This window comes from Dermacentor silvarum, chromosome 5, assembly GCF_013339745.2.
Source record: "Dermacentor silvarum isolate Dsil-2018 chromosome 5, BIME_Dsil_1.4, whole genome shotgun sequence".
Taxonomy (NCBI): Eukaryota; Metazoa; Arthropoda; class Arachnida; order Ixodida; family Ixodidae; genus Dermacentor; species Dermacentor silvarum.
In genome coordinates, this window is record NC_051158.1 from 30,196,643 (window position 1) to 30,209,583 (window position 12,941).

The 12,941-nt window shown below is 46.8% G+C and overlaps 1 protein-coding gene across 2 annotated transcripts; it reads right to left on the minus strand.

Moving 5' to 3' along the window:
• Positions 1-1,365: 1,365 nt before the first annotated feature.
• LOC125945321 (uncharacterized) lies at positions 1,366-11,850 on the minus strand. Of its 2 annotated transcripts, none has more exons than XM_049667090.1 (3): positions 11,683-11,850; positions 5,562-5,693; positions 1,366-1,622 (listed from the first exon to the last, which is right to left on the minus strand). In XM_049667090.1, the coding sequence occupies exons 1-3, from the start codon at positions 11,803-11,805 to the stop codon at positions 1,413-1,415; spliced, it is 465 nt and encodes a 154-aa protein (XP_049523047.1). In that variant the 5' UTR covers positions 11,806-11,850; the 3' UTR covers positions 1,366-1,412. The 2 variants fall into 2 exon arrangements, with proteins under 2 accessions (XP_049523047.1, XP_049523046.1); XM_049667089.1 differs by lacking the exon at positions 11,683-11,850 and adding an exon at positions 6,288-7,165.
• Positions 11,851-12,941: the final 1,091 nt, after the last annotated feature.

The following is a 12,941-nucleotide window of genomic DNA, read 5'->3' on the forward strand; positions in this document are numbered from 1 at the left end:
CACATTGCGGTGCTTATAGACTGGTCTCAGCACAACAGAGAGTAAACGTCAATCTATATCTGACCCCTTTCAAATGCGCAAGCATTAAATGCCCCATTACGCGAAAATCCGTCGTAGTTGACGTGTCCGAAAGATGGCACCAAAAATGACTGACGGCGCAAAGAGTAAAAACACGTAAAAAAAAGTTCGAATTGACTTCAAATTTCTCAGGGAGGTGAGCACGCTTCGCCGACGCCATGGCGGATTTTTTTCTTTTCTCTTTCTTCATTGCCGGCTTGGAGAAAAACAAGAAAGAACACTGTGCATGAAATGTTTAAAGAAAACACCCACCGACATTGGGTGGAGCACTCATTAAGAACGCCTCAAGTAGCAAGTTAATTCATCCACCCTACTGATCCACTCCGGGGGATCACTTTGACTTTTGAATGCATCTCTAAGATGTAAGATGCTCTAAGTACAGCCTCGCAGGGCGATTCTACGATTCTGGCTCACTAAAGATTCGCCTATAGTTCGTGCGTCATTGCACACGTCACGTCGCGGCCATCTGGCTGTCTAAAGGTGTGGCCTAGTGCATGCGTCATTAGAAGAATTAGAAAAGAACCGGAAAAAAGAAATTCATCAGTCAGCCTCTAGCTGGACGGTAAGGTGCATGCGGCAGGCGGCGTTCCCCTGCCTCACTCCTAAGAAACACTATCTATCCACGATGCAACAGCAGCGCCATCTCACGCCCTTGAGACGCGAAGCCCAAAACCATTCAAGCTTTGACGAAAATCGAAGCATTCAGCCGTAGCCTCGTGCGGTCTCGCTTCACCAGCTTAGAGCAAGCCCAGTTGTCATCCCTTTTACTCCGATAAACATTGCGTGAGCAAGCGATGGCGACGCCTGGAGCCAATGTTTTGTCAAGAGGAACTGCCTTCGATGTCAGGGCTCTGAAGGAAGGCAGGTCCAGCTAGGCACCAGGCTGTGGCTTCCTCTTTTACGTCCTGCATTGATCGATTCGCGTATGCCTGCCCGCGACACCTTTGTGTTGTGGGTAAGTGATGACCTGACTCTTGAGGCCTCTAGCCTAGGTTTCGGCCGCATGAATATTCCTGGTGTAAAGATTTTCTTACGTAAATGTACAAGGCGCTCATGTAACCGTTTTCTTTACTTCTTCTTTTCTTTAGCGGGAAACGCCTTTAAAAACGGTGACAGGTGGTCGCTTGCGAAAATCAATGCAACGAAAGCATGTTACAGCATTATCGCTCATATCTTTGCAACCGTACTACCCACACACCCTACTTCGGTGTCGTTGTGTAGATGAAAGAAGCCCTTACTCAGTCATGCACGCGTTGCGTGCACAGATGTCGTGGTTATCGCGCCACCGACTTTTCGATCCTTTATTCCCATTTCGTCAATACGTACGCCGCAAATCAGACGACGTTAAGGCAGTCGTTGTATAGGCTGGCCTCGGGGTGGACCTGAAGCAGGAAGTCGCGTATCCTCAGCACGAAGTGGAACCGGTACCAGGTCCCGTTGAGCCAGACGGGGTTGCACATCGTGGATCTGCTGTCGTAGTTGACGTCGTACACGGCCAAGCCCACCCCTTTGTTCGTCGCTTCGACAGTCCAGGCGTCGCAGATCTGCGCAAGATATGTTCACTCGCTTCATCCAATCACCTTATCCTCAGACATCGCCAATGATGCGCTCCAAGCTGACTTCTTTATACACAGCTGGCGTTGTGTACTCTTGTAAATTTGTCTCTATGATAAGCAATTTTTACCCATGCGCTGCCTCCTACTTCGCTTGTGTTTGAAATGAGAAAGTATTATTATTATTATTATTATTATTATTATTATTATTATTATTCAATCAATCAATCAATCATTTATTTATCGTGCCCAGGAACAACCGTGTGGTCTAGGTGCTGGCGCACGTATACATAGAAAAAGAAATACAGCAGGGGAGTATCAGTGAAAAAAAAACAATGAATAAAAATAACAATCTTGAAAAGAAAAGTGTACATACATGCAACCGAAGGCGCAAAATGCATACATAATGAAAAGGAGAAGGGAAGTTGAACAATATGTGAAAATATAAGACACAACAACGGAAAGCTCAGAGCAGAACAAAGACATAGAGTTGTGAAAAATATCAAGGTCATGAAAGTGGGCGTTATAAAGACTCTGTATTCTATGGACTGTTGAGTGTTGGTGGTGACAAGCAGCAACATGGAAAGGTCTGTGTTCTCTGGTGATCTTGCGCGGAATACGAAATGTGATACAACTGAGGAGTTCGGGGCACATGAGGATACCGTGAAGGAGTTTCCTAGACCTCACGGTTGTTCCTGGGCACGATAAATAAATGATTGATTGATTGATTGATTGATTATCTTGACGCCGACACCTATTGCCTCGTTTACAGGTGACTGAAGCGGCTCTACGTCACAAATCAAAACAGGAGCTGTCACAGACGCCCTATATATAAAGCCGAAAAGCGCTACTTAGTTTTGACCACTCTACGATTCCAACAAGAACTGAAATATCGGCTCACGTCCATTAACTTCAAGTTGCACTCAGTGTTCGCGCTGGTTCCTCAAGTCTCTTCTCTGTCATTTGCTCAATCGAGATGTCTATAGCCACGTAAAGCTGTCTAATCAGTCAAAGTAGTTAAGTGAAAAAAAAAAGACGGAAACATTCCAACAGAAATCTCGGAGGAAATAGCCGTCATTCAATAACTGTGAGCGAGATGGCGCTACAACGCAGCGGCACGTAAGGTTTCTGTATAGGCTCCCTTTAGGGAGCCTAAATTAGCCTGTGCAATAAGTCTAAAGCCGTGGTAAACACAGACGCATTAAGGTCACCGGCAACAAAGTTGCGGACCGTGTAAGAAGTCTAGTTTCAGATTTGTTGGTAAAGCACAGCCTCCGTGCTATACCTTACGTTTAAAGTGCCAGTGGCTGCTTCATAAAAATAAAAATAATAAAAAAAGTAAACGGAATAAAACGATACGAAAACTGAACACCGAAACTGAACACCGAAACTGAACACAGGAACTGAACACAGGAACTGAACACCAGGAACTGAACACCGAAACTGAACACCGAAACTGAACACCGAAACTGAACACCGAAACTGAACACGGAACTGAACACCGGAACTGAACACCGAAACTGAACACCGAAACTGAACACCGAAACTGAACACAGGAAACTGAACACAGGAACTGAACACCGAAACTTAACACCGAAACTGATACCGAAACTGACATCGAAAGTGATACCCAAAGTGAATAAAACGATACCGAAACTGAATAAAACGAAACCGAAGCTGATACGAAATTGCACAAAGCGCCGCCATCACTGCTCGCCGGAAGTGACGAACGACCGAGAGCGGCTTCTCGTGCGACCTCGGAAGTTGGCCTGCCCGCGGTGGGCCGAAAAAAGTTTGGCCTTTTGTGCTGGAGGTTCGCTGGGATTCACGTGACATTCACTAACCACCCGGTGCACGCGTCGTTTGTTTATGCGCTGTTTAGAGGCTGCTAGCAATAAATTTGACAATTACCAGCCCTGCAACTTTGGAAAGACTCCTTCATAGATACTATGCCCCTCATCTCCAACCAATTTAGCGAAAGTGAAATTTAATTACAGTTGACCTTTAAGAAATCCGGGTGGTTGCCTGCGCCATCTAACACAATTAGGTTCGCCAACTTGCACATGCAGCGACGACTGATGCGCAAGAGGAAGTGCGTCAGCGGTACCGTGTGCAAAAGGAACCTAAACCTTACAGCTGAATGTTTTTCTGAGAAGAGTTGGGTTTCTAAACTTCTTCACTAAGTTTTTCGACCAAATATAATTTGGACATTTACTATTATGGAACCATTATGTAACACAAAGGGACGTACAGGGGTTCCTTCATATTCGGAAGCCGTAAAGACTGATGTTTGTTGAATTTCTCAAAATTGGTTGCATTCACAAATTTCGTTCCAAGTTGACGTGTCTTGAAAACTCCACCCCAGCTAACCAGCGCAGAAATTCACATTCAAAAAAGGACACAAAGAAAACGTACGCAGTATTTTTTCATGTCTTCGTGTGAATGTGAATTTCTGCGCTGGAATTAGCTGAGATGAATTCGCAATTCCAACTCCCACAGCTGAGCACTTGAGAACTCACCGGCATCAATCATTGGTCCCAACAGGTGCCATAAGGCGTTTCGCCTACAGTTAGTGAACTTCTTCTAATTAGCTAAAGATTAGGTGCTCTCTTTTTCGTGCAAGTGATATCCGCCTTCACTCTGTCTCCACATGGTACACTACACTTGTGCTGCCTGCCACAGGTCATATTTAAAATTATACGGATTACATCGCCTGCGACGGCGGAGCTGACCACAGACATCTTGTGTAAGCCATAACATCCAACTCCCGGGGAAATAAAAAAAAATGTCACAGTTTCGCCCTAAGGGCGTAGCAATGAATGCGATAGCAACACAGCAATGTCATACGAAGTAATGTGAGCGGCTTTGGTAGCAATATGAATTGTAGTAAACATGAGCTGATTAAGTAAGCAGGTGTGCTGCGGCGTAAGTAGACCGACATGAAGAGAGACTCGATGACCACGAGAAGGCGCGTGTGAAACGGTGGTGTTGATGAGAAGCGCTTCCCGTGGGCAGCGCGCGTGCGAAAGGACACACCTGTAGCGCTGCACTGCCGATCCGGGCAGCATTACATGTGTAGCGTGCGTTGGAAAATGTGGCCCGACTATCACTAACTGAATGAACAAGCGTGGTGTGAGCGCGCACAAACAAACATGAATAGATCACACTGAATGACTGCAGACAACGACTGTCAAAACGCTGGCAGCAAGCCCATACGCTGCAGCGGGCGAAGGTACGTGCGGTCTATCGCTTCAACAGAAACTGAGCGGCGAATGCACAGTGCATAAAGGTCAGAGCCATGTGGAGATAAGAGACGGTGCGGCGAGCGACGAGCGCGGTTGTTGGCAGAGAAGAAATGCCCCCCCCCCCCCCCCCCCCGCTCCCTACGGCGCTGGCTTCCCGCTTCCTTGCTTGCGCGTGGGACAGACGGCGCGGTCGAGCGATGAGCGCGGTTGTTGGCAAAGTGGAAGTGCCCCCCCCCCGCCTCCCCCCCCCCCCCCCCCCCCCCCACTCCCTCCGGTGCTGGCTTCCCGCTTCGTTGCTTGCGCGTGGGAGATTGGGTGCGTTCGCTCTCCGTGATAGCGCGCGTCCCCGCACGCTTCCGCTCGGGCATACGGCGCGCGGTGAAGATTTTATCTATACGGAACCTCACGGCGATGGCGACGGCGATGGCGACGACGACGGCAGAAATCCGGTTGAAGTGTCCATATAATTGCTATCGCAATAAAAAGAGCTGTCATTCTCAAACATCCAGATGTCGGGCGTGCCGTGAGTACTACTGGAACCGTACCACACAGCCGAAGAACCTATAGAGTGAAAGCGCAGAATAGCCCGTATACTTTTGACATAGGCTGGACATATCGGTGTCATACTGGACTACACTCAGCACATGCTACATGGGCCACTACACATGGCGTCGTTTGTACTCACCTTCTCACGTAAGGAGAATCGGTTCTCAAACGTGATGGCGAAACCGTCCTGAAGGTCGTAAGTGATCATTGACAGGAGCACGCCGTCGTAGTTGAGGTTCTGACTGTACCCAGAATTCGGGTTGTCGCAGCTCTAGATTTAAGAAAGAAAATAAAAGAAAAAAATTCAGAGCTCTTCCACTATGATGGAGAGAGAGAAATAAACGAAGAGGGAAAGGTAGGGAGGGTAACCAAGGACGTGCCCGGTTGGCTACCCTACACTTGGGGAGGGGGAAAAGGAAAGAATAGGTAAGGAGAGAGAAAAAAAAATGATGATGGTGATAACTAAGATGGAAGCCAGCGAAGCTGTCACTATGGTGGCTCGGCTGTAGTGAATAGTGCCCCCCACGACCAGAATGGCCGTATTGTCGTTGGGCATAACCCAACCGAACGATCCGGTTGAGGAACTCGTGATCAAACATGGCCGTCCCACCGGGGCACGCTAACGCTAACGTTGCTGCACGCTAACGTTGCCGAGGCATGCACCACCGTTGTCGGGTTCCTGGAGGGCAAGACGACGCTGACGTTTGGCCTCAACATCGCGCTCCCGCAACTCGGGGGCGCAAAAACATGAAGATGCATATGAGGTCTATCACGTGACCTTCTATTAATGTACGCGGTTCCTGGTCTTTTTATTAGTAATGAAATGCATCGCACGTTTTTCTGTTGTAAGTTTTTTCTAACTTACAATGCGCAGATGGGCCTTCGTTTGTAGCGAGTAGAAGAGTGGCGCTGCCTTCGCCTTTGTTTTCGATGAGTTGGCTTGGCTCGTTATCGACAGAATAGCGACGACAGGGGCCAGCCAGCTATGGCGTATTCTAGTACACTGCAGCCATGGCGTAGGCATAGAGTTAATATAACTGACTCTAGAGGCAAAGCTGGGCCGAAAAAGGAGTGACCGCTAGGGCGCCGCCATTTTGTCGGCGCCATCTTGTAACTCGTCAATGTGGCCAGCGCAATTATTTTTGAGAGCTGAAAACAAGTATAGGTCGCCTTATGCTGTGTCATAAAAAACGAATACCTGATGGCTTTATGAAGGTGATGTGTGAATATTAAGCTTACAGGAAGCGCTTGTTAACGCAATTTATGCAATTAACGATGTACTCATTCATTCAATAACGCGAGTTTCGGTTTCGGATATTTTTTATTTGTGTTTTCGGATGCGTGGTAGTTTCGTTATGGGTGTTCTGTGGTTTCGTTTGGTATAGTTTGGCTCTGACATAGTGATCGCGCGACGACATCGGTTGACGCGATGGCACCTTCGTGCCTTTTGTGCAAGACTAAAGCTCCAAAGGGCTCTGGCATTTCCCTTCACACGTAAGTAAACGTGTCTGACTTGTTCAGGACATCACGCGAGTAGACAGCTTTCGTGATTCATCGCAATCGTTCGAGAAGCATCACAGTACAGCATTTTTTTACCTATTATTGCTCGTCAAGTGACACTTGCGACAGCAAACAGGGAAGCCTTAACAGCTATACGGTATTTTCGCTAGTGCGTGACCGTTGAAAACCACATACCGCCGGAAATTTTAACAGGATCATCCTTGGGTTGCGGAAATGCCAGCTGCACGGCTGCACGGCCAACATCTCCGACACCCACGCGCACACGGCTGCACACACACTACTAAGCTATAGGTTGCCAGATTAAAACTGATTACTATATCGCCAAGCCTAGCAAGCGTTTCAGGAGCTGGCAACATCAGCGTATCATAATGGCGGACGCTCTTGCGGTGACCGATTTCAGTGCATGGGCCCTATGGGCAGCTTGTCCTCTAGAGTCAGTATATTAACATTATGGGCGTAGGCGTTTACTTGGAGAAAAACGCGATACAAGTATAAGAAAGGTCTGTACGACTACGCAAACGTATTGTACCAATTTTTGATTTTCAAAAGTGGTTGAAAAGGTCAAAACACAGGTGGTTAACCACAGTTGCACTCAGTCCTGTGAAAGCAGAACGATGGGCGGCTTTCATAATTTGCGAGGCGGGCTATCGGCATTGCTCTCACTTTTCAGCGTTGCCGGAAGAGGGACTGTTACTTTTTTAGAGGCTGCTCAGATAGAAAAAATTCTGCTTACAAAATATGCAGGCGCTTTTTGAAGTAACCGCTGCAGGTGTAAACACTACCGAGGGGGAGCTTTTCTTTGCGCCATAAAAAATTTAGGACCTTAAGAAACGGCTGTCAGTCCCCTTAAGAAATGGCTCATACCCCGTAAACGCGGCCTCCCCATTACGACGACAGAAAAGAAGTTAAATTCTACGCTGGAATGAATTAGAGGCAACGCAGCCAGCTGTGGAAACAGACGAGGACGCTCGAGCCAGTGCTGCTGATGATAGAGTTTTTCTACACGCGGACACGATCCTGGGGGAACTATTCTTTAACAGCTTTGCTGTAAAAAGAAGTCACAGGCCTGCGTGGCACACGCAGCACGGTCACAGCGTAAGCTCGTGGAGCGGCTCAAGAGTAGCTCCAGTTCGGGCACCACGCACAACAGGGTCTTCGCGGCAGTCTGTTCGCCTCGTTTTGACGAGAACGATCTGAACTGTCCGCCCGGCGTCGACGGCGAGCTGCGGCTTGTAATGCTCTCTGCACAGCAGTGTGTTGAGCCCGATCAAGCCTTACAACTGCAACTTACATGTCGGGCACGCCGCGTTTGCAGACCACATAACTAGACGGCGCCACCATACTGGCGGAGGACGGGGATCACGTTTTTTTTTTATTGTGCGCCTCATCTGAATGTCATCTCGTCGTCTGCGCCTGCGCACGATATGTTTGCAGGCGCCTTAATTAGATGGCGCCACCATACTGGCGGAGGCTCGGATCGTCTGCGCCTGCTTTAAAGGTAATTTTTCCGGCGCCCGATAGCAAGCGCTTGCGTGGCTCAGTTTGGTAGAGTATCTGGCTCTCACGCAGCGGGCGCAGGTTCAGTCCCGGCGGGGGTACTTTTTTCGCATTTCCAGCGATAACGGCTACGTTCGCCGGACGCCGGCGGCGGCATCATCGCGAACCGAAACGGCTATTGGAATGAGCCCATAACAGCTTACGCTGCAAAACAACGTGGGGACGATATAAGTATAATTACCTAGGCCTGAAATGATTAAAGTCAAATGTTGTTCTATGAGCACATTGCTTACTCGTTACTCAACTCTATTTCGATGAGTCACGGGCTATTATATACCTGCGCTTGTTCTATGTTACTGCGGTCAACGTGACATTTAGTGAATGAGGGGGCGAATGTTGAGTTAGTGCAGGCGGTTCTAGTCTCGAGTATCACTGGCAGTTGTCAGGTGTCACTAGGTAGGGGACTAACAAGGAAGACCTTAACCTGGAGCCAAGAACATGACAAGGGACGAGTTGGCTTCTCACAACGTTGACTCCCAATTGACTCGTGCTTTTGTCTATGTTCAGATATATATATATATATATATATATATATATATATATATATAGACAAGATTATTACACAGTAGGCTCACATAGAACTGCAAAGGAACCTGCGATCAAAGATACATAGGTATACTTGCATCGTTAGGAAAGAACACTACGCAAACAAATTAACATTAAGACACTACGAACCAAAGGATGCAAATACAACTGCATGAGGTCAACAAATACAAGAAAAAGAAAGAACCACTACGATAGGTACAAGGAAAAACCCAAACCAAGGTCATGTATTGAAAAGAAAGTCCATGTCAACTTAGCATAGAGTTTCGAGACGAAGTTTCACGCATTCGCTATTGCCACTAAAAGCCTCTCAAAAATACTATATAAGACTTCATCAACTGTGAACGAATTTGTACGGACGCATTTCTGGTACAGTCGTTCTCATTTCTAATCAGAACACGCCTTAATAGGGGCCTTCTCGCTTCACCCAGGGAGGACTTCGGAGATCTCTATTTGGGGCACCTTGAATGGTGTTTGCTCAATGCTTCTTTCGTCCAAGGAATTACAGTTCGTTCCTCACAGACCGGATTAGTTAAATATATGCAGCTCTATAAATATGTCTTCGTTGTTCGGGTTAAATCTGAAGGCAGCCGTGCTCCAGCATAAAGATATGACCAGCTTTTGGGGCAGCATCGATTTCGTGTGCTGTTATCTTGGTGCTTTACTATCGGAGATTTGCGGCCGTCAAGATTTTACGGGCGTCCCATGAAAAACATAGAAAGGCGCAGAGCGAGCTGTCTCAAGGCTTAGGAGCTGCATTACTGCTAGCGCCACTTTGTGACAAAGTGTTTAACCAAAATCAACGCAACCATCATGTCGAATAATAATGAATTTAACGCCGTACACGAGACCAACAGAGACGGGAGAACATAGAGACAGGACGAGCACTTTCCTGTCTTTGCTCCCGTCTCTGTGATGGTGTTTTTAGGCGCTAAATTCATTATTATTTGACATGCACCACCTTGCCCAACACCAAGTACTACAACCATAATATCCCAATACCTCGCCAAGTCGCACTAATTTCCTAGGGTGACATTGTCACGCGCGATCTTATATCATCAAACACAAAAATACACTTTTCACCTGTTCTCGTCTAAGACAGTTTCTAGCAAGCCGTGTTGATCGTAGCGTCGCAAGGCGTCAACGCTACCTCAGACACTATTGCTCATGCCTATGTCCCTCGAAGGTATACATATATGTCTACGGTAGGACTTCTCCGCTGTATCAAATCTCTCTGTTGTTCTTCACGTAAGAGAAAGCATTGCCTCATGGCCAACTGTAGTTCGCCTACTCAAATAACGTGCGAAAGGCAGAAATGCTCCCGTTAGTCAAGCACTCGTACAATTCTAAGGAATTTGTTGCGCTGAAGAGCGAACGCCATTCATGCTACAGTAGGAAGGAGAATTTCGTTTCCAAACTTCGTAGAAAACAAGAAATCAAAATTGGTAAGAAAAAAAAATCAGGTTTAAAAATGGCTACCTCTGGAACAAAAAAATTATCATAGTTCTGTAAATTTCGCTTCTTAGAGCATCTGAGTGTGACAAATTAACTTACGAGTTTATCGCTTACGTGATATTGGTACGATGTTTACATATGTTTTGCGAAAGTTGTACACTGGAGTAAGTTGTTTATTTCAGAATGGTGCATAGTACGTCAATTTTATCCACTCCAGTTGCCCCAATACGTGCAGTCTATGAAATGGTAATAGTTTTCAATTACTTAAAGGGACTCTAGAGGAAAATATCGACTCCGACTAGATTGATAGATTATTCCTCCAGAAGTATATTATCGCTCTTCGTGCGGCTATATAACCCCTTTGATGCGTAGAAAGTTGCCGCCGAAGGGGCCGCTGCTGCTCCAGTTTGAACTGCCCACGCCAAGACGGACAAGTTGACGTAACCCTCCACGTGACGTTCATAATTTGGCGCTCTCGATGAAGCGGCCTGTGTTGACGTCACACGAGAGTTACAGTAATAAACAACAGGTGTCGCCACATCCCATTTCTTTATTATGGTCGTTTTCCTCGCTCACAAAAGCTCTGTTCTGGCTATACGAATAAGAATTCGTCATAACAGAAGTCTAATCCTTTAATATAGCTGGACCTTATATTCTCCGTTAGTGTCCCTTTAATTACAAAGATGCTAGCTTGACGATTCAGTTTCCAGATTTTTTTTACAATATTCGACAATTTATCTAGAAAATTCATGGACAATAATTAACATCCGCTCACAAGAGAAGCTAGATTTAGATTTCTTGCAAGGAACATCTTCAAGTTAGCAGTGAATGCCGCGGAAAACAAGTGTCTCCTTTCACAAATAATTTAGAAGGGAGCTCTGTTCTGGCTATACGAATAAGAATTCGTCATAACAGAAGTCTATCTTTTAATCTAGCTGGACCTTATATTCTGCGTTAGTGTCCCTTTAATTACAAAGGCGCTAGCTTGACGATTCAGCTTTCAGAATTTTTTTACAATATTCAACAATTTATCTAGAAAATTCATGGACAATAATTAAGGCTATGCTATCAATTAAGGCATACTTCTTTCTGGATTGTGTTGATCGCGTTAACGGTGAGCGTCGATTACCTATACGCCACGAGAGATGTCGCCGTAGAACGCAGAATGCAATGCGCATGCGTACCTCCTGAGCCGTGACACGTTGTTCGTACTGGTCGGTTTCACAGTCGCTGTAGAAAGGCGGTTGTCCTTGGGTGGCGCTTTTAAGCTTGTACCGGCGCGCTTGCATGGTGACGGATAGCGACATGTTTGTGCGGACGCCGTGGTCCCAGAGGCACTCCAGAGCAAGCGTGGCGTCCCGCTGCGCACAGAAAACATCACACGCGCTGATCAAGAAGAAATAATAAAGTCTACAGCGAATCGATATTCAAACGTATTTCTACCACGGAGGAAAGACAGTTCTTTGTAATAAACAAAAGGAGGGAATATCTTGCTAAGGTTGAAGACTGGGGGTGTTGGTATAGCATGGTAGAAGTTGAATTGCGCGACATTCTGACGGGACACGCAGAAAGGCAAACACGCAGAGAGCTCCGCTGTGTGTGTTTCTCCTCAGCGTGTATCCGGAGGCTTGTGAACGTGGCCGGTTGAATTCATCGCGATGCTCCAGAAATCCTGAGCGCCAGGAAACTAAGTGTGTGGCTTGCCACTACTTTACTAGGCTTTCCCCAGTTCCGCTGGTCTCTGGTCTTTGCGGTAGCAGAGCCACGCATAATTTTTTAATAAGACAAATGGCATCACTGCGCAGAAGAGCGTTTCAAAGTTTCCCAAAAGCCAGTGCCACCGTGCCTGTTGCATACACGCTTATCTACACGCTGTCCTGGTGCAGGTAAAACGATTATGATGCGGTATCAGCCTTCTACTGCGTAATGCAGGGTCACTATGATAAGAAAGTGAAAACGAACAAAAGAAATGAATGCAGTAAGTGTGGTGTCAAAGGTTGTCAACCGTGATAAGCGTACCTGCCTCGTAATATTCGTTGAATAAATCGGCTTCCTAAAGTCAGCTTCGCCGCAGTAGATGTTTGTAACGCGGTGAAGCGCACCCAAAAGTATTGCAGTGAAGCATGCAAAAAAGTGAAAAGGGGCCACGGTCACGGGCCATATACGTAGCATGTACGCGCGCACCCTCCGTCTCCTGTCAGATTACGCGCGCCGAGGCGCCTAATGGGTGTACTGGCAGGCCTTCAGAACTTTTAAAGCGATAACGTTAAGGGCCCCGAGTCGCAGAAAATCCGGCGTCGGCGTCCGCAGCTGACAAAATCATCCCGAACCACCCCGACCCGGCAGGCCCTCTGCGTGGCGCAGATGTGTTAGTGAACTAATTGAATTTCTCAAAGTAAAATACGTCAGAAAAATCGTACAGCACGACTTAACTACAACCTAC